This window comes from Pagrus pagrus (genome assembly GCF_965226575.1).
Source record: "Pagrus pagrus genome assembly, chromosome: 14".
NCBI classification, from domain to species: domain Eukaryota; kingdom Metazoa; phylum Chordata; class Actinopteri; order Spariformes; family Sparidae; genus Pagrus; species Pagrus pagrus.
The window spans coordinates 10,010,596-10,030,282 of NC_140198.1; the positions used below are offsets into that span (position 1 = coordinate 10,010,596).

The window sequence follows — 19,687 nt, forward strand, 5'->3', positions numbered from 1 at the left end:
TCCTACACACTCTCGCACACAACTAGAATAGATGCAGCTATGCTGCAACAAAATAATGGAAGGTGAAGAATCACATCAGAATGAGGCCTGAAGATGGAGTCCTCAGGAAGTTATTTTATGCCACAGTCATTCAATTGCCAAGAGTTGTTCCTCCATCCTTCCTTCTGATGTCAAATTTGGGCTCATATATCTTGGGGAGGGCTCTTTGTTAGGCTGTCATGGTGAAGGAATTTCCCCTGCGGTGATTTAGGGTGGCTCAACAGAGCGGTATGTGTTATTAGTGCCAATTTTCCTGTTTTTGCCAATTACTTTGTAAAGGGGACAGCAGGATAATGTTTCATCTTAGTACAATCCTTCATTCTCAGTACCTACTTGTCACCTGCACTCTCTTTTTCCCGCTTTCTTCTGAGTCTGCCGGTGAACTGCGGGATGCAAACGCCACAGCTGTGGCCAATTGGATAATTAGCGGACCAGTCGGCTGTCTACAAAAAATGGGGGGGGTTAGGGAGTTCTAGAGCGAGTGATGTGATGGCTGCGTGACTCTCTCCTGTGTGGTATTGTAATCCTGGGCACATTTCCAATCTAATTGTGGGACACCGGTGTGCTTGTGATGTTGTGAATTGGGGTACATTAAGTAACAGAGAGAGTCCTCCTGCGTTTTAGACAGCGCTTCTGCGGAGTCGAGTCTCTACAGCCTCGCCGCTCTGGGACATTTTTTCTTTTTATTTGCACGACTTGATTTGCATTAACGTCACATGTGTTTGCGGCAGTTGCTTGGTATCCTCCGCTGATAACGTCGCCATATTTCATTTTTTTAGGATATAGTGACAACCCTAGTTCTACATGGAAGAAAATCATTGCCGTTGGTTACATTTCAGTTTGTTTAATAAGCATGTCACGATTAGTTTGGTTTCATCAAGGTGTTGTTGCGTTCTGCCAAACAGAAAAGCTGTTCCTTTGAGCAAATCCACTTGAAAGAAAGGTACGACGGACCCGTGCAATATTGTCTTGGCGTCAGGAGGTTTGAAATCCCTCAGTGGTGGTGTGGTAACGGTCACATACCAGAGGGGTTCAAAAGCAGGAATCCAAAGCAAATTAAAGGGAAAATGTCATCAGATTCCTTTAGAGAGAAAAAAAAAAAAGGATCCCGCCGAGACAAGGATGCTTGTCACTTCCTGCCTGATTTAATCAAGAAAAGATGGAGGGAGACAAAAAGCAATAAAAACCAAAATGCCAATAGTTTTTTTTTTTTATTGTTACGGAGACATTACATCCCTGATCAAATAAAACACCTGTGAAAGCTCGAGCATATTGTGTGAAAATTATTCCAGTCTCCAATGCATAAATTTGTCTTGATGAGTAACACTTTCATCGTCAGAATAATTCACAAAAATGTGAAAAAGGAGATGCAATAGGAGATTGGGGAGTTTGCAGATACATACAGAGCAGGAAAATGTTCAAAGACTACTTCATGGATGTACTGTAGGTTGACGAAGTAGTACAACGTATTAAATTCACATGCAGTGAAGAGTAGAGGTGAAACCGCCAGTCTTAATGTGTCGTTAGAAAAAAAAAAGTGGGTATAATTTAAGACATTTGTCGACAAAATTGAAATACTACACAGTTGGTGCACTAGAGGTCATCCACGACTGTATGCCGTATATGAAAACAGTCATTTAATCACGGTAATGATACCTCGCAGCTTTCTTTCAGGTGACGATCGCTCCGTCTTTGCGAAGGGGAAAAAGGTTAAGGAGCGCTGAAACAATGCATTAGCCGTGGTTGCTCTGTTGCTATAATAGCTGCTGTCTCTAATCGCTCCCTCCCTTCGCCCCCCTCCCCCCTCTTTTCTCTCTGTGTGCGTTCTCCCTCTTGCTTCTGGGTGATAGTTGTGATGGGCAGGAGTGGGAGGAAAAATGCTCTGACTCAGCCAGAATCCTCCTTTTGTGAAGTTAAATACCAATTTACACTCCTCCCTATCCCCTCTCTCCCATCCTCCACACGCACTTCCTAACCCGCCCCATGCGCTAGCAGTATTCACATTTACAAGTGTCTGCGCCATACAACCCAGACACCCCAGCACTTCCTCTGCTTCCATGCTCACTCTCGCAAAAGAGATGATTTTTTTTTTTTTGTTTTGCGCCCGGTGTATTCCTGTGTCCTACTTTTTGCGGCTACCATCCCCCCCACTTGCTCGTTCTCTCTTTCTCTCCCTCTGCCTTCCTCAGTTGACAGTCTAATAAGGCAGTAATTAAAACCTGAAAACAGGGAGTGGTGATAGGCCATAGGAGAAGAGATTGCTTTGGGAAAATAAGGCTCTTGTAGTCCTCCCCATCGACCACCACCTGCATATAAAAGAGCGCCCGCGGTGCATGGCAGAAGAGCAAAAACTTAGAGGAATAGATTTTTTTGTGTGTGTGGTATGTTAGATTGTCAGTCCTTTCAGTGTTCAGTGGTGTTTCTTCTTTTTTGGGAGGACAGACCATGAAGCACACAGGAATATGGATTGAAGACAGTGGGGGAAGGTTGAGAAATAGAATCAAAGGCGGCCCATTGCTCCACTCCTGTAACTTCCTGATGTCGGAGGCTCATCTACCCTAATATGTGAATACAGATGTCCGCATAATGTATATGTTTTCATCCGCTTTAATGACACCAAACCTCTCCGCAGCACAACTGCAGTTGCAACGTGAGTTTCAGGGCTCCGGATAAACTAGGACACTGGAATACATTGACTACAAAATTAAAGTCATCTAATTTGCAAGGGGGAGAAAGACGAGGAAAGCAAGTGGACGTAAATAAGTGAGGGTGTTGTTAGTTCCTGTTTTTCGGTGAAGATGCCGCTAGGCAAAGATGGAGGTCATGGGGCGGAGAGATGCAGGGATTGAAGAAAAGGAAGAGAGGGAAGAAGAAAAAAAAGAAGAGGATGTTCAGCCAAAATCAAAACAGGTCAAAGCTGTCAGAGATGCCATTTTTGGAGGTTTGTGTTCTTCTTGACTTCTGCTGGTGCAGCCCTACTTCTGAAACATCATTCTCACTATAATAGTATGAGGCACTCGAAGGTCGTTGATGGGGTTAGTCTTAGATTTTGACAAAGTCCTTTGCCTGAAGGTGCAGGAACGGAGATAGTCACAACTGATTTACTGTCACTGTTATTGCTTATCATAATACCACTTATAATACTACTGCTACTTCTGATAAAAATGTTTCTATTGCTACAATGCTACTAGTATTCTCTGAAATGTTACCAACATAACCATTCATTGAAAAAATAATGAGGAGATTAATTGGTAATGTAAATGATTGCTGTCCTTTCTGTGGACTAAATACACACCAATGGTGAATTAAGCTGAGATACCACAATGTTAAGTAATACAAAAACAAGTCTCAGCATTTTTTCTTATATTATAAACACTTTACATTTTTTAAATTTCCCATTGCCTGCCACTAACATTTCAGTCCCATCTTGTCTCATCAACTCACATTTCGTTATAGTTTTTAAAATAATAAGTATTAATAATATTATTGAAGATCTTGTCAGTGAAAACAATATATTATGCAACATTGGAACAACAGGGCAAATTTTTATTACTATAGTCTATAAATAGAGTTTGTAAATGTAATATAGAATCTGCATGCACACAAAATGAGCTTTAACAGTCTCTTCTTACCAAATCCAAAGTTGATGCCTCTCTTTGGAGCAGTTGTTCCTTGGCCAAGCACTCATTGCTCAATAAACTGTTATTTAAGTTCTGTGCTTTGGTCCACGGTACTCCTCTCACTGAGCTTATTGGCCTTGTGTAATATTATTCCTCAACCCAGGGTTTCAAAGTAATTAGCCATAAGAAATAAGGAGAGAGTGGTTGTGGAACATCCTGTGTCTGGTTGATCAATACGTTTCATAAAGGGATAAGTCTCAGATTTGCTATTAAAACAGAAGCAGCAGTTTCTCATGAATCATAATGACACTGTGCAGAACATTACCTGAATTCGCGGGAAGCACTTAACAAAGCTAAATGCTTTTCTTCTGTTATTGCAGTATGAGAAATCTGCAAAATCAATATTTGTATGTCATATGTGACACATGCTATTACCTTTCTGAGCCTTGAAAAGAGCACAATATGGCGTATCTGTGCATATTATGCAAATGCGTGTCATAGATATTATAATGTACCAGAGGCCTATTACAACTAAGTCTCAAATGAAATTGAATTTAAATGAAAACTGTCAATGAATCTGTATGAGGGGATGCATTGTTAATATTCATGCTGGATTGCTGGGATCATACATGAACCTTAGCACAAGGAGCACATTTGCTTCTAACCTGTGCTGCATTGAAAAAATATCACTTTCTTTAAGTGCCCACGCTGAGTTTGACTGGGAGTGCTGACTTAGGCGAAGCTTTGTGATTCTTAAAAGAAAATGCTACTTAATCTGAGTATGCACGGGCATAAATCAGTGTTGAAGTTTTGGGCAATTCTGCCAATATGCTGATTGTGATTAATTTGATTTCAAAGCTTAAAAACCAGGCAACCAAAAACTCTTATCTGTAAAAGCACAAAGCCATTGGCAATGAAGTGTGGAATGATTGTGGCTTGCAAAGTGTTTGTTTGAGCTTATCCATCAAATTTAAATTTAAATTGCTCTGTTGCTATTTTCAAAAGAAGGACATTGTGCATTATAAAACGTCATCCTGAAGATATCCTAGAATAGTGAGTTTTCCCTTTTTTTCTGACCGCATTGACAATTTATTGAAGTAAATAAAATAGGACTAATTAAATGCTTACCAATCTTTTTTTAAATGTGTTGTGCAACAATTGTATTTATCTGACTCCTCCTAATCAACCTAAATAGAAATGTCAGAAGTCCTGTTTGCAGTCATTGGCAACGTAGTAAGAAACTTTACTCTGCACAGCTCAATGAGTCAGCAACGCATAAGACCACATTGTTTCACAGTTCAAATCTTGTGAAACATCACATCATAAATATTCAGAGTGAAGTGTTGTGATGCTTAAAGACTGCATGTAGGAGGTGCTTGTAGATAGTTTTACAGCAACTTCGACAAACAATCTTGTGCAAAAACACCACAACAGTTACAGTTTATAATCCATTATAAAAAATATGGCCGGCGCTGGGCCGTCCTTGCCTTTCGATTTTGTGTTTAAGGCTCTGCTGCTTTTCAGCTACAGCGGTTATTACGACTGAAGCTAACTACTCAGTGCTTCTGCTATTTATTGCAAGCAAATTGCTGTTCCTGCTCTAACTCTCCTTTTTGTTGACGGCTTCTTTTTTCTGGAGATAATCAGTATTCTGCACCAGGTGAGTAGAACAGAACAATGAAGGTAAAAGCTCAAACTTAAAATGGCTGCAGTTGAATCACTAAAAAAGATGAAATATCTTCTGTCCTTTTCCTCCTGACAGCTTGCCTTAAAATATCAAGTTACCTGTCCATCTATTTGTTTTTGTGCTGAATAGATCCCCCACCAAGTGGACATTTTTTTGTCATGCATGTTTCTCTGTGGTTCTCTATCACTGCCATAGCATCACAATCTCTCCTCTCTTCTCCTCGCTGTTACTTTTCTCAAATTAGCTTTATTTATTTCGAACTCCAGCTCAGGCGTCCTTTTTAATGAAGCACAAGTGGGACGAAACACTCGAGCTAACAGTGTCGTGACTGTTTAACTCCTGTCACCTGGCCAAAACAGTGCGAAGAGAAAATAAGACCACAGAGGTGATATATTAAACAAGGGGAGAAAGCAGAGCGAGAGTTGAATTTCAGAACTTGGAGCTTATGTAATAAGTGTGAATCGCATCTTTCCTCGGTGTGTGAACAAGAAATAATGAGGCCATTTTTAGAAGAGGTAAGCAGGAACGTGGATAAGGCGGAGAGAGGCAGAGCGAGGTGATAGAAGCGGCTTGTGAATGTGTTGGCTATGTTTTTAATTATATGACGTGATGGAAAAAAAACACACTGATGGAGTTTGGGTTGTCTTAAAATGTCTGCACAAATTAGGTGAGAACATGAAATAAACAAGACCTTTATTTGTGGTCTGAAATAAAAGAGAAGTGTGATATTTTTTTTTTTTTTTAGATGGCAGCCGAGGCTGGAGTACCAACTGGGCCAAGGGGGCCACCATCCCATTCTGTGTGGTTATTACTTTGTGGTGATTTGATTAATTGCAAATTTGGTTGGTAATATGCTCCACGAAAGCATCATTAAAACTGGGCCACAGGGTGGCAACTTTTACCCAACCTGAGTCCTTGTCTTTTAGAGGGCCACCGTGTCCATATAGTTTTAATACCTTGAATATTATACATTAATTGTACGTCTACCAAGACAATGTACATTACCCTTAAACAACATGGAAATGAGGTTTGTTGCGTTATGCATGTGACATTATGTCACTATGATACCAAGTTAAAATAACTCACTGTTGACTTTCACACTGGACACAAATAGCAATCTCTTGAATGACGTCTTGCCCTTGTATAATCCATCCACCATCCCCGACCCCCTCCCTATACGGACTTGTCGCTCTTTATACTCCTTCTCCTCACTTCCTCCTCTACAGCTGCTAGAGGTCATCGGCTAAAAACAAACATAAATATGGGTCGTAATGAGGTGCTTGATTTTGCAACCTATATGGTCGTTTTTTCTGAAAAGGACAGGCTTTCAAAATGGGTTGGCAGAACATGTGGGTTGGAGTGGAGGGTCCAAAGGGGACCATCATTCACTTTGTCCCAGGGCCCCTCAGCAGGTTGACAGCATGTGACATTGTCATCTAAAATATCTTTTTAATTGCAGATAAACTAGATTTTAAACCTTTTTTTAGAACTTTTACACTTTGTCCCAAACTTGTCAAATGTAGCAAGGAAAACAGTTTTGGCAGCTTCTTATTACCTGTCATAAATCCTGTAAACAGCCCTGTTCTTAATAATTTGAGGGCTATTAGCGTGTCTGAGAGAGGGATAATCATCTGTCTCCATCACATTCACTTCAATGTTAACAACAAGGCAGTCGAACTCTGCAGACTCCTGTCTGGTGTTTAATCACACTGCTGTGTCTCTGCAGTTTCTCACCATGACAATGCCGTGCCTTATTTTTTGCCGTGACATCATCTTGCCACCCACCGTCGGGTAGGAATAAGTGCAGTAGCCTGTGATGGCAGAAAGCCATTGTAACTAGTTAATCACAGGCATATAGCCTCTGGTCATGTCACAGAAAGTGGTGAGTTAACATTCCCTGTAAGTATTGTTGGCCCTGGCAACCAGCCATGGCATAACCCTGGTCATTAGCAAAGCTCTTGTCTGTCTCATAAACACAAACGCGCACACACACACACACATGCACAATAGCATCCGCTGTCATCTCTGATACAGATGACCCCTGACAGGAGAGGAGCTCAGTAAGACAGCCTGTCAGCAGCTCTGCAATGTGTCTGGGTTGTCTGCGTTCATTGGATGGCCAGCATGTGCCTCAGGTCTCTCCTGCCCGTCCATATCCACACCAATTTACAGCCTGGCTGCCAGCGCAATGATGTTCTCATATGACACTTTTTTTTCTCCCCCCTTTGGGTCAGCAGTCCTCAATTACCATGTTACAATTCTATGAACTCCCCTGTGGCTGTTGTGCAATACTATACAGCTAGACTTGGATCAACATTTCTCCTCACCGGTTCAATATTCAACAAATACAGAAGGTTATAACAATTTCTGTATTCTAATAATAATAAAACATCCATCTTTTTTCTATTTCCTGCACGGCAGAAGGCTCGTATGGAAGAGTGATCTTTTTTTTCCCTTTGTGCCCTGTGTGTGTGTGTGTGTGTGTGTGTGTGCGTCTAATTCTGTTGAGTGTGTCGTCTCTGCGGCTTTTAACAACAAAGCAGCTCTGTTTTCTGATGAATGATCATCCCCGCCAAGTTTTTATTGCTTTCCGTAGATTACATCAGCTCGTAGTAAACCACTTTCGCCAGGGAAATTTGTGATCCTAATAAAAATACTTCAAACCATATCTTAATACAAACAATAGTTTTGAGCTGTTGTCTGCGCCGTTGATATTTCAGACAGCTGTCATCAGCACTTTTTTCACTCATAAATTATAAACGGAAAGGGATGGGTAGCAGTGTAATCATGGCAACGAGATGATAGGATTGGAGAAATTGGAACTTTTCTGGGATTTTAATAACAAAGACGCAAAGAAAACAAATCTGAACTCTGACAGTGTTCTTGTTAGTGGATAAATTAGCACACGAGGTTGCCTGTAGGATCACAAGAGATGGAGGCGTTGTCGGATCTATGTGAAAGGCTGCGAGATCACACATGACAGCTTCTTCATATTCATTGTTAATTCACAAAAGGAGGTAAATTTGACATAACACAGCCTTTAAAAAAAGAGCTTTCTATAGACCCGGAGAAGATAAGAGTGTGAACTTGTGAACGCACCCTCATCTGTTGGAGCTGACAGATGTGAGGTTCTAGCTCAGGTTAGTTTGAGGGCTCCCATTAGGAAGAATGCAGGCAGGAAGCCTTAGATGCTTTGATATCTCACCTGAAGTCTTATGAGAAATAAACAGGGTCCTTTCATCCCACACAGGCATGCATGTGAACATTTGAACATGTGCTACACAAGACAAGAGCAAAATTAGTTAAGTTCTATGAAGGTTTCAAAGTTTAGTGTTGGGAGAAAGGAAGCAGTGTTATTAACTAACTGTTTTGGAGAAAGTAAGTGAGAACGTTTGTTTAACACAGAGCAAGGTCACAAAGTGCTTTACAAGTACATAAGATCATAAAAGAGAACAAACAATTAAACAAAAGCAACAGCTCTAACAAAAAATACTATTGCAAACACTCCACGGCAAGAAAATAGGCCAGTTTTAATAAATGATTCTTCAACTGCTTTTTAAAGGCATCAATAGAGAGTCTACAAGAAGAGCGTTCAACAGGGAACACCTCAAATTACGATCCCCTTTTGTTTTCAGTTGAGCGCGAGGGACAACCAGTAAGACGTGGTCCTGATTTGATATGTCCTGCTGGTCCTGGTCAGCAGCATTGTAGCAGTGTTCTGGACCATTTCTGGATAGTTCAGAGACAACTTGCTCAGGCAGGTGAAAAAGGGGATTGCCATAGTCCAGCCAGGATGATATAAAGCGTGCATTGTCATGTGTAGCTCAGGTGTGATACAACAGACCTGAGTTTGGCAATGTTTCTTAGACGGAAGAAACATGTGTGTGTCAAAAAAAACAGAGGGCCAAAACCATTAAACTGCTTTTTTACAATTGCTGCAATAAAAATGTCTAAAAACAACTAGAGCTCTAATATTTATTTTGTTAAGTTGTGTATTTAAATTATTCCAAATGTTTTTGACAATGTTCAAATCCAAGGAAATCTATACGTTTGTTCAAGGTAATGCAAAGTTTCATTAGGTTGCCTTTTGCTGCAATCCTGACTAAACATTACACAAAACTTAAATACAAATTACATTGTCTGTGAACCAGCACTCATGTCAGATAGATTTATATCAGCAATGGTGGCTGTTTCACAATGAAGACAACAACTCCCATGATCCCATGCTACTTTACGACATCATCAAACTACATCTTTCGTTTTCCTTGTTTTGACTGAGATGCCCCTAGTGGCAGAAAATACATACTGAGTGTTTAACATTTAAAGACCCTTTATGTGGGATTCTGACATATCTGCCATGTGCGTCTCCTAGTGGTGGCAACGCACACTAAGACTACACCGGTATTCACAAAGATGCGTCATCAGAATAATTTAAACATGGCAGAAAATAATTGGACACTTTAACATGCAGTCAAGCAGGCAATCAAGTGTAAATGCAAAACAAAACTGTGTTAAGTGTTCGCACAGTCCACTAATTGTGTTGGGACTGTTTATCTGGAGCGCTAAACTACTTCCTCCCCATACGGTAATGTTGTGAAATCCCTGCCAAACACTTAAACCAGTGAGGGAACTGGAAACCATTTTGTTTTGAGTGGAATCAGGAAGTCATTACCAAACTGATGCATTACTACAGAGCCATAATGGCAGGCGGGCTGATGCAGATACATCAGGCTGCCAGGGTGGAGGGCGTCGGTCGATAACACCTCCTTAAAGTGTCTTCCTGGCAAGCGATGTGGCCTGTAATGAAACCGGCGAACAGACGAAGGGAGGCGTGTGGCAGCAGGGTCTTACACCAGCCGACCTCACCCCCGTGGTGGAAATCCCATTATCATTAAGAGTCTGAAGTAATGTGGAGGAGGCTTTGTGCTGCTGACCAAGCTGGAATAAGTGTATCAACCGGCAGTTTCTCAGCTGTCAGGGGTCTCCGTTTTAGGCCCCTGCTAATGTAATGTTAATAAAAACAAAATAGTGGGCTGCGGGACCCCTGAGAGCAGCCTTCATGTGTCTCCCGTACTCTTACAAACCGAGGCGGCGCACTGTAATATACCGCGCACCTGCCTGCCTCAGCAGAAAACACACGTGGTGATATGAACAGTTATGGTTGTGCTGCCGGGGGGTTATTGCGCTTGGTTTATTTAATGATGCTATCAATGGCTGGGTGAACGGAGGTGCATGCTGGGATAAATCACAAAGACTTGGTCCCTGTCCAGACACTACGAGGACTCGCTCGCACAGGGCGCACACGCTCGCAGACATAATAAACACTGACAGTCTCATCTCGTTCTCTCTCTGTCTCTCATTAGCACACAAATACACAGATGTTGGCTGTTTTTCACTAAACCGCGGTATGTGTTGTGCGCCCTTTCTCATGAGGAAAATTATTAGCCAGCTGTTCAGTCCCCAGCTGCAGAGACTGTTCCATGTGTTGTGGGTGCTCAAACACACACACACACACACACACACACACACACACACACACACACACACACACACACACACACGAGCACATATTGTAGATGCATCGCTGAGAGAGAGTAGGTTTGTGCCCTGCAGGTTACAAACAGCAGCAAGAGGCCAGGGGAGGTTTCCGACACTGTTAACAGTCTGATGTTAATCAATTAGCAGACAACTGACTGAGCTGGAGGCCAGCAGTGAACTGCCACTAAACCCAAAGAAGCAGACAGGTACATAGACAGACAGTTGAAGAGGACAGTAGGTATTGGCAAGCATTGCTGCATTGTCAAGCTGGCACAGATGCAACTGGAGTGTGTGTGTGATGAGTTTGTTCTTTCATGCCTGTCTTCTCTGTTTGATCTTGCTTCAATTCACCCTCCTTGCAAAGGTGTTGGAAGCACATTTGCGAGTGTGTGTGTGTGTGCATGCTTTGCCTCGCATGCATTTTAAACAGGCAGGCCAGATGATCCATATTGTCAGGGTCAGGTCTATCTGGGCTGAGCTAACCTCAACCTCTTAACACCTAACATCTGTTGGGGTCAGGCAGCCAGCGCAGGGATGGCTCATCATCAGCTGGATGCTGGTGTTCATGTTCCAGCTAACTACTGGCAGGAGACTAGAGTGTATGTGCGTGTGTGTGTGTGTGTATCCAAGCAGGTCCGGCTCCAGCTTTCTGAATCGCTCCGTTTCACTTTAGATCTCCAGTTGCCTTGGGCAATCATGCAGTGAAGTCTTTGGTTACACAACATTATGTATTGATCAGGCCATGACTTAACTGTTTGTGTGATGTTTTTTTTGTCAACAACCTTCTTTAATCATAGTAAGATGACATGAAATGATTTAATAAAGTTGATGTACTGTCCACCTCCTACAGTGCTTTCTTTTTTTTTTCTCGTCTTGTTCTCTGGTATGGACTGCGGTGAAGTCTGAAAACTAATCACTGCATTTTTTACATTTGTGTAATAAAGCATATAGTATCCAGCATATAACCTTTTCCCCTTCTGTTTTATCATTCCACAATCCCTTCTCACTCTTTCTTTCTTTCCTCCTATTATTTGTCTCTCCCCAGGAGACTACGTGGTGCTGACCGTCTTCTTTGACCTGAGCAGGAGAATGGGCTACTTCACCATCCAGACCTACATCCCCTGCACCCTGATTGTTGTCCTCTCCTGGGTCTCATTCTGGATCAACAAGGATGCAGTACCTGCCAGAACATCACTGGGTAAAAATAAAAAAAGTTATTCCAGCCACAAGGTGTTGATCACATGCCGTGGTACATGCTGACGCCAGTGATAAAAGTAACAAATCAGTCAGCAGGAATAATTTTCTGAAATGGTATTTATTATACTTCTTCCTCTCTTAACAGAGTCTTCGCTTGAGTTAATTCTTATAGTCAGACCACTTAGCCCAGACACACATATGTTGCACTTACATCAGTGAGGTTCATTAGCCATCTCTGCCTTAATTACTCCCTCCGGTGAAACGCGTCGAGGACCCTGTGGTGCTCACACACCACCGTATATACCACTTTTACAACACGTACATGTGGGTTTTTTAAACATGAGTAAACAACCTAAAATGTGGGCCATTCCATGCCAACTCACCCAGAATTCAGAACTTTTTCCCTGTTCATGTCATGGATTTTCTCTGTCTGTAATGTAGCATTACATGTGATGTTACTGCCAGTGAAATGTAGGAAGAATTAGCTTTTGATGATAAATGATTAAGGAGTAATATAACTTCTTTGACATTTTTATATATATGCACTGAATATTAACACGTTCACATATATTTCATAGACACTGAAATAAGATATAATAATCTACAGTCACAATATGTAAAAAAATGGGTTTTTCAGCTCTGAAGCTATAATAAGGAAGACCTGTGGCACTCATTTTTTTATGCAGGACCAAATAACTTCAAGCTGTGATAGAGCTATATTAACACGGCATGTAATCTAAATTGGGTTGCAGAAAAGGGAAGGGAAGATATTCATTTTTGAAAATGACAGATTATTCATTTGGGTAAAAACTTGTTCGTTGTTATTCATTACTGCAGTGACTACTATAAATTAATACATGATGCCAACTATCCTTAGGGCTTCTTGGCTGTTCACTGCAAAATTTCAGTTACAATTTTAGCTCTGTGAGCCAAACTTGAAAAATTCATAACTAAAAACGTATTCGGAGCACAGCTCCAGGATTTTGTCCCACAAATTTAATAGTTTTTACATGATTTTTTTTTCTTCCAAGAAAATCCATGACATGAACTGGGAGGGCCCAGGTGAGTTGGCATGGAATGCCCCATAAGCAACTCTGACAGTAGTTGTTTTTTTTATTCTAGTGCTTCAGATTCAATGACACAAGCGCACCTGATAGCATGGTGCCAGAAAAGGGGTGAAAATGAGCGTGTCCACCCAGGTGTCATAATTCCATCACAGCCGGTTGGAGCTGGAGCCGATACACACCATGATTACTTTAGAGTCATTTGACCTGGGAATGAAGCCGATCATACCCTTTCCCACTGAAGACAAAAGCCAGATGTTAGTGAGTGTAAGTGGGTTTTTTGTACAGTGTGAAAGAGGCAATACTGAAAAACAGTCCGACTAAGCTTCCTCCTTCCTGCAGGTCTCTCCTTTCCTTTTTGTCTTCTTCTTCGACATCCTTCCCCCTCCTCCCTTCCCCTCTGAGACAGGGCAGCTGCTTAGGAATCTAGTCCATCTTGATTAGAAGAGCCTATCCTGGCACATACGTTTTCATGCATGCCTTAATGAGGCATTAATTATGCAATACAGCAGGGAAGATGCAGAGATGCAGCTTCAGCACAAAACTAATGCAGGTGGCCTCTTCACTGCATGTAATGAGGGGACACAGAGGCAAGAAAAGAGGGCAAACGTGAGGATTTCAAGGAAATTTGTCAACTTTTGAACTTGCCCTTGGTGTCCAGCGGACATCCTCGAAAGTTCACTTGTGATGCAGTTACGTTCATATTCCTTAGTCAGCTTTCCTTTTGGCCCCTCAAGGCTCTAAGTTCTGACCTCAAGTCCACGCGATGTGATCATTAGCGAGCATAACTGAATGTAAAACAACCCCTGCAGGCAGAAACCCTCATTCTACCTCACTATCATCATTACTTTGTCCATCATTAATCTCTCTAAAAATAGGTTGTTTTGTTTGCTCCTGCTTCTGCAGCTCAGACATAATTTGCAGTTGAAACAATAACACTATTAATCCTCCTGCTAAAAATGTACCAAGAGTCAAATATCTTTTAATTTCCTTTCAAAGATGATGCAGGAAGTACAGGAAGCCAGGTGGTTAGGAAGCGGATTAATGCAGATGACATAATTCTTAATCCTTCAATGCCGTCCTGAAATATATCAATTCACTCACAATACTGCAGTGTTAATCTTGGTGCTGACTGAATGTCTTTCACTCCACATTAAATTTAGACATGAATCATCTTCTATATACAAGGCCCATACACGTACGATCTATTTAAAGGAAGGAAGTGGTCTTGTTTCTTGCTTGTTTGTTGTTACGATGCTGTTGGTAATCTGTGTACTTGGATGGATTTTCCAGTCGTGCGCCATCATCCCTCATCATCATTAGAGGCAGGCAGAGTGAGTTAAAGGCGAGAAAGTTATTCCATAAAGGATTGTACTGGGTTAGTGTGGTGGTCAATGGCAGCTAAACCAGTAAAGTATATGGATCAAGGGGACAATAAAACAGCTGTTCACTCCTCCCTCATGGACGTCTAACTGTTAAGAGCTTGCAGTGAAACAGCCAATGTAAATCCTCCTTTATATACAGTATGTACAAACAGTAGGGCTGCAAACAGGGATTTAGTCTTTTTTTCAACATTGATTCATTTGCTGATTATTTACCTGATTAATCGTTCAGTCAATAAAATGTAGAACAGTTGTACAAAATGTTCATCAAAATATTCTGTGACGTTTTCAAATTGCTTTTTTTGTGCAACCAACGGTCTTCAGAGTCTACATTTCCAACCAATGATGAATGACCAGTTGATGACAAAGACGAGCAGCAAACTTACATTTAAGAAGCTTGAAGCAGCAAATGGCTGCTCAGTTTCTTTTGATTGACTATTTGGTTAATTGACTAATCATTACAGCTTTCATATACAATATTATACCGTAATAGTAGTCACAAAACTCCTATACTAGTTACAAGATTTGCTAATTTATTGCGCTTAATTTATCATTTTTGTTTTGTTTTTTGAACAAAAATCAGTTACACCTTCCAACTAATGGAGCTTCAGACATGCAATCCTCCAGTGACTTTGTTTTTTTTTTTCAGCTCGAGCCTTGTTTTTTTGTACTTGGCAGTCAATGTGTTTCAGAAGTGAAAAACTTACCTCCTACACTAAAACATTTAGGCGCACATGTGTTCCTAAGTTGAAAAATGTGTGAGCACATGGCTGTAAGAAATCAAAAAATGTCTTAACACATTAAAAAACTGGTGCATGATCTGTGATAAATTATTAAAAATGTCCACTCTGAGTTTTGATCTTCAACTTCACAACAGATTTAAGAACAGATTAAGTACTGCAAGATGCTCGTAATAATGTTGTAATGCTCTTCTAATATGATAAGGTGAAGGAGGAAAGCTGCTGTATATAAACATACATATATATATATATTAATTTGTACACGAAAACAAAGCAGCAGAAAACAACAACAAAAAAGAAGCAGATTGTTTAGGTGACATTCAGAAACCCCGAGAGGCTTACAGTATAACAGGAATCCTACCTCAAAACGTATTTCAAGCAAATACAAAAGCCCTATTATTTACAAAAATAAGCACAAGTAAACATAGGATCAAAAAGCAAGCATAAGGTAGCCTACATGAAACAGCAAAAACATCAAATAAATGGAAAAAAAACTATTCTTGTGCGTGGGTGTGTGGATCTGTGTGCAAATGTGTAACTGTATAAATTTGTGTGGGTGAGAAACCAAAGCACATTTGTGTCCGGTCAACTCCTAACGAACGAAAGAGACAGGAATGTCAAATGAAGTCAGATATAAGCAGTTCAGATAGTTACAGCCGGTTGATCAGACGGGTCCGAAGCCTGTATTTATAATTCTTACTAGAACCTACACATTTCTATTTTTCCTTAACTTGTCTCATTCTCTCCATTCTTCCCGATCTTACTACCAGGCATCACCACTGTGCTGACCATGACCACGCTGAGTACTATTGCCAGGAAATCCCTTCCAAAAGTGTCCTATGTGACTGCCATGGACCTGTTTGTGTCCGTCTGCTTCATCTTCGTCTTCGCCGCACTTATAGAGTACGGCACGCTGCACTACTTTGTCAGCAACAGGAAGCCGAGCGCGAAAAAGGACAAGAAGAAGAAAAACCCGGTGAGCGTCTTTCTAAAACTAACTGAAGTGATTATTTTTAATGTTATTTCAGTTTTAAACAGCAACAGGTTTCTCTATAGCTACAAACAACACTACTATGTTTCATGTAATATGTCTTTGTGCATTATCCTTACAGTGTTTACAGTATCTTTTATATAGGTCAAAGGTCAAGTTCTCACTACACGCTCTCTGTCCCTCCCCCGCTGCATTACTGTACTGCGATTAAGCCGTAGAAAAAAAGCTATACACCGCTAAGTATCCCTAAGGGAGCATCTTCCCAGGGACCACCACGTCAAATTACTCAATGAGCGAGGCGTGCAGCTAGAACCTTTTCCTAATCCGCCGCACATCTGTTGCGGTTGTAATTTAGACCCGTGTCACATGACAGGAGAGTTGGCCTCATGTGAGCCTTAATTCCCTCACGGCAGCTCGGCTGAAGGGCAGTGATCTCCTGTCAGATACGAGCACTCACAGAGACGAGCGTGTTCACCCTCGACGGAAAGACTAGCACTTCTCGCTTATCAGCTAGAGTTGTCTTGCGGTTTTGTAAATGAAAGTTTTTAAATGAAAATTTGTTCAAGTGGACTTATTGGAGAAAGTTTCTATTTTACCGAGTTCTGATACTTTTTTAAGAGATTATAAGTAGGTAAATGAAATCCATCTTTGAAGTCATGGCCCTTTTGGGGGGGGAATTGGACTTGAAGGATATAAAATCTTAAACCTTTAAGTGTACTGTGCTTGGGTGAACAGGAGTATTGAACTGGAACTTTTGGGGGAAAGTGGGGCGCTCTAGTTTCAGCCTCCGCAGTTAAGGTTTTTTCACGTGGTCTCACTGTCTCGTGGGCGAATGAATGACTAATAAGGTGGAAGGTGCAATGCCAGTTTGGCATCTCAGAGGGGCTTTTCTAGGTTCTCTGCATGTCTTGCCAAGATGCGCGAAGGAGGAAGCGCGCAAGGAAAGGAGGTCTTTGACTTGTGGTGTTTAAAAATTAATAAAAATGTAGTAGTGAACCTGAAAAGTTTATTTTCCTACGTGTAAGCTATTGCCTTCTGAAAATGCAGATTTCTGTTTATCAGATTTCCTCCTGTCAGTTTAGTTTATCAGCTTATTTTGTTATATATATTTTAGAAAACTGACATTGTATATTATCAGAAAATGTGATAAATTTCACTGAAACTGCCAAGGATGTTTGATGTAAGACAGATGCTTCCAGCCTTATCTGAAAATGTAATGATGTCACACTCACAGGGATATCCAACTCTGCATTATGAATGTTGTTTACCTAATCTCTGTACTTTTGCAATTGCATTGTAATATTTCTCCTGAAGTGATGCTGGCGTAAGAAGCATGTGAGATACATATATCCCACCATGCATCTCCCCATGTGTCTGTTTGTAATATGTATGTCTCTCAACAGTGTACTTCTTCTCTCTCCATTTTGAGTTAGACAATACAGTGCTTGTAATTTTCACACATTATCTTGTTTCTGTTTAATTTTTCTTTTCTTTTTATTGCTGTTTTTGTCCTCTGTTTACATGTATTCTTTGTTTTTTTGTTACTCTCTTTCAATTCCACATATTCTTTGTTTCCTGTCTGGACAAAAGCTCCTCCGGCTCTTTTCCTCAAAGGTATATTGCCTGTGTCTGACTGCATGTGTCTGATGCATTTTGGCTCTTTGAGCCCCCAGCACCTCACTGCTTTTCTGTCTGTTATACAGCAGATACGCCTCTCTCTTATTTCCTCTTTATCTTCCTGCATTCTTACTGTACTCCTCATCAGTTGCTAAATAGGTATCACAGAAAACATTAAAAAAGGGCACTCTGCAGTGCACAGTGCGGAGGCAGCCAGCCAGACGTACTTATGCAGTTTTGTTAAATTCAAATGAGCATCCCACACATCCCGTGTCCAGAGGAATGTAATAGTCCAGGCCTAGTGTGGTCTCATTCTGGCTCCCTCTGTCCTGTTTCACTCTTTGTTGTTGTTGTTGTAACCACAGTGAAGTAGCAGCCGCTGCAATAGCTTCCTCTTCTTTCCCTTCTCCTGCCAGTAAATCTATACCTGTGTGTTTGATGGGCTTCTCAACCTGACGCTTCCTACAGAGTCAGCAGAGCCTTAACAGACTGAAACAGACAACCCCCGCACTGTGTTAAGTCTATTTAGAGTCGGAGGTCCATTCAGAAGATTAACACATGCTAATCTTTAAACACCCAAAAAGCATCCAGGGTGGGTGGGAGCTAGCAAAGATCTAAATTTAACCTGACACCAAGTCAAGACAAGATAATCTGTTTTTACCATGGAGAGGTCTGCAATATGTTTTTATTCAGCTATTTATTTGTTTGTTTACTAGAGCTTGACCAATATATCAATTGGCTAATATTGGCTTATCACAGATAAAATATATCGGTATATATGTTGTCCCATATGTGCCGATATATATATATTTTTTAATATAGAACATAGTGCAAAAAAACATGTTAACATGTGTATTTCACAAGAATGTTCATAAGAATATCAGCCAAGCTGTATTGCACCAGCCCCACAATTCCAGTATTGGTCAGGCTCTATCATTTACAATCAATATTTAACTAGGAGGGACATTTTTAACGACATTTTTTTAATTTAACAGATAAAATGAGTCTAAATGTACTGCTGAACAATCTGCCTGCGCTATTTAAACCAGGGCTGCCCAAAGTGGGCCAACACGTGCTTTTGCAAGATTAATTTATGTAAAAAAAAATTAAATGCTCTTTAAATATGTAGGATTATTATCAAAGGGGCAATATGTAAGAATTGTAGTTAAACTAAATTTATCAACAGAATGTGACAAAATCACAGTTTTGACATTATGTCAATGTGTTGCTACAGTTAGCAGCAGTTAGCCATTATTCTGGCGATATGCTGCCCTCTATTTGTTTTGAGTATGATTTTGACAGGTGGCCAATTCTTACATATTACACCTTTAAGGGAACTTAGGATCCTAGTACCATTTTGCATCATCACAATACAACACAATCCAATACAATGCAGTAGTTGTTTGCCATTACGTTTCTGTTTTGGCCCTCCAGGGGAAGAAGTTTGGGCACCCCTGATTTAAACACTACCATCAAATATTTAACATAAGGGATCCTCCAGTAACGATCCAGACTGTTTCCATCTTTTGTCATCTCTGAGAGGTTGTCTACTTTCAGCCAGTTAAAGTTGCCAATGCCACTGTGTTGTTTCTTTTCTTTGTTTTTTGGTTTTTTTTTTTGCTAACACCAACTCAGCACAGCCCAGCTTGACCAGGCCATGTGGCAGGATGCTGTTAATGCTCCTTCTGCTTGAGCTTCCACTGCGCTTCCTCCAGTGCAACCAATCCCCTTTGAGAACTGAGTCATAACCTGTTCTGCTAATCCCCCTCATTAACTCAACATGCTGTCCATGAAATAAGGACAAAAATGCTG

At 40.8% G+C, this 19,687-nt stretch overlaps 1 protein-coding gene across 3 annotated transcripts in view; it reads left to right on the forward strand.

Annotated features, from left to right (window-relative positions):
* Positions 1-19,687, forward strand: part of gabrg2 (gamma-aminobutyric acid type A receptor subunit gamma2) — a 59,399-nt gene that overhangs the window by 34,081 nt on the left and 5,631 nt on the right. For 2 of the 3 annotated variants that reach the window (XM_084373085.1, XM_084373086.1), the window contains exons 7-9: positions 11,930-12,082; positions 16,038-16,243; positions 17,849-17,872. In XM_084373085.1, coding sequence (XP_084229211.1) covers positions 11,930-12,082; positions 16,038-16,243; positions 17,849-17,872 — 383 coding nt within the window. The remainder of the gene's footprint in view (positions 1-11,929; positions 12,083-16,037; positions 16,244-17,848; positions 17,873-19,687) is intronic. The other variant, XM_084373087.1, reaches the window with a different exon arrangement.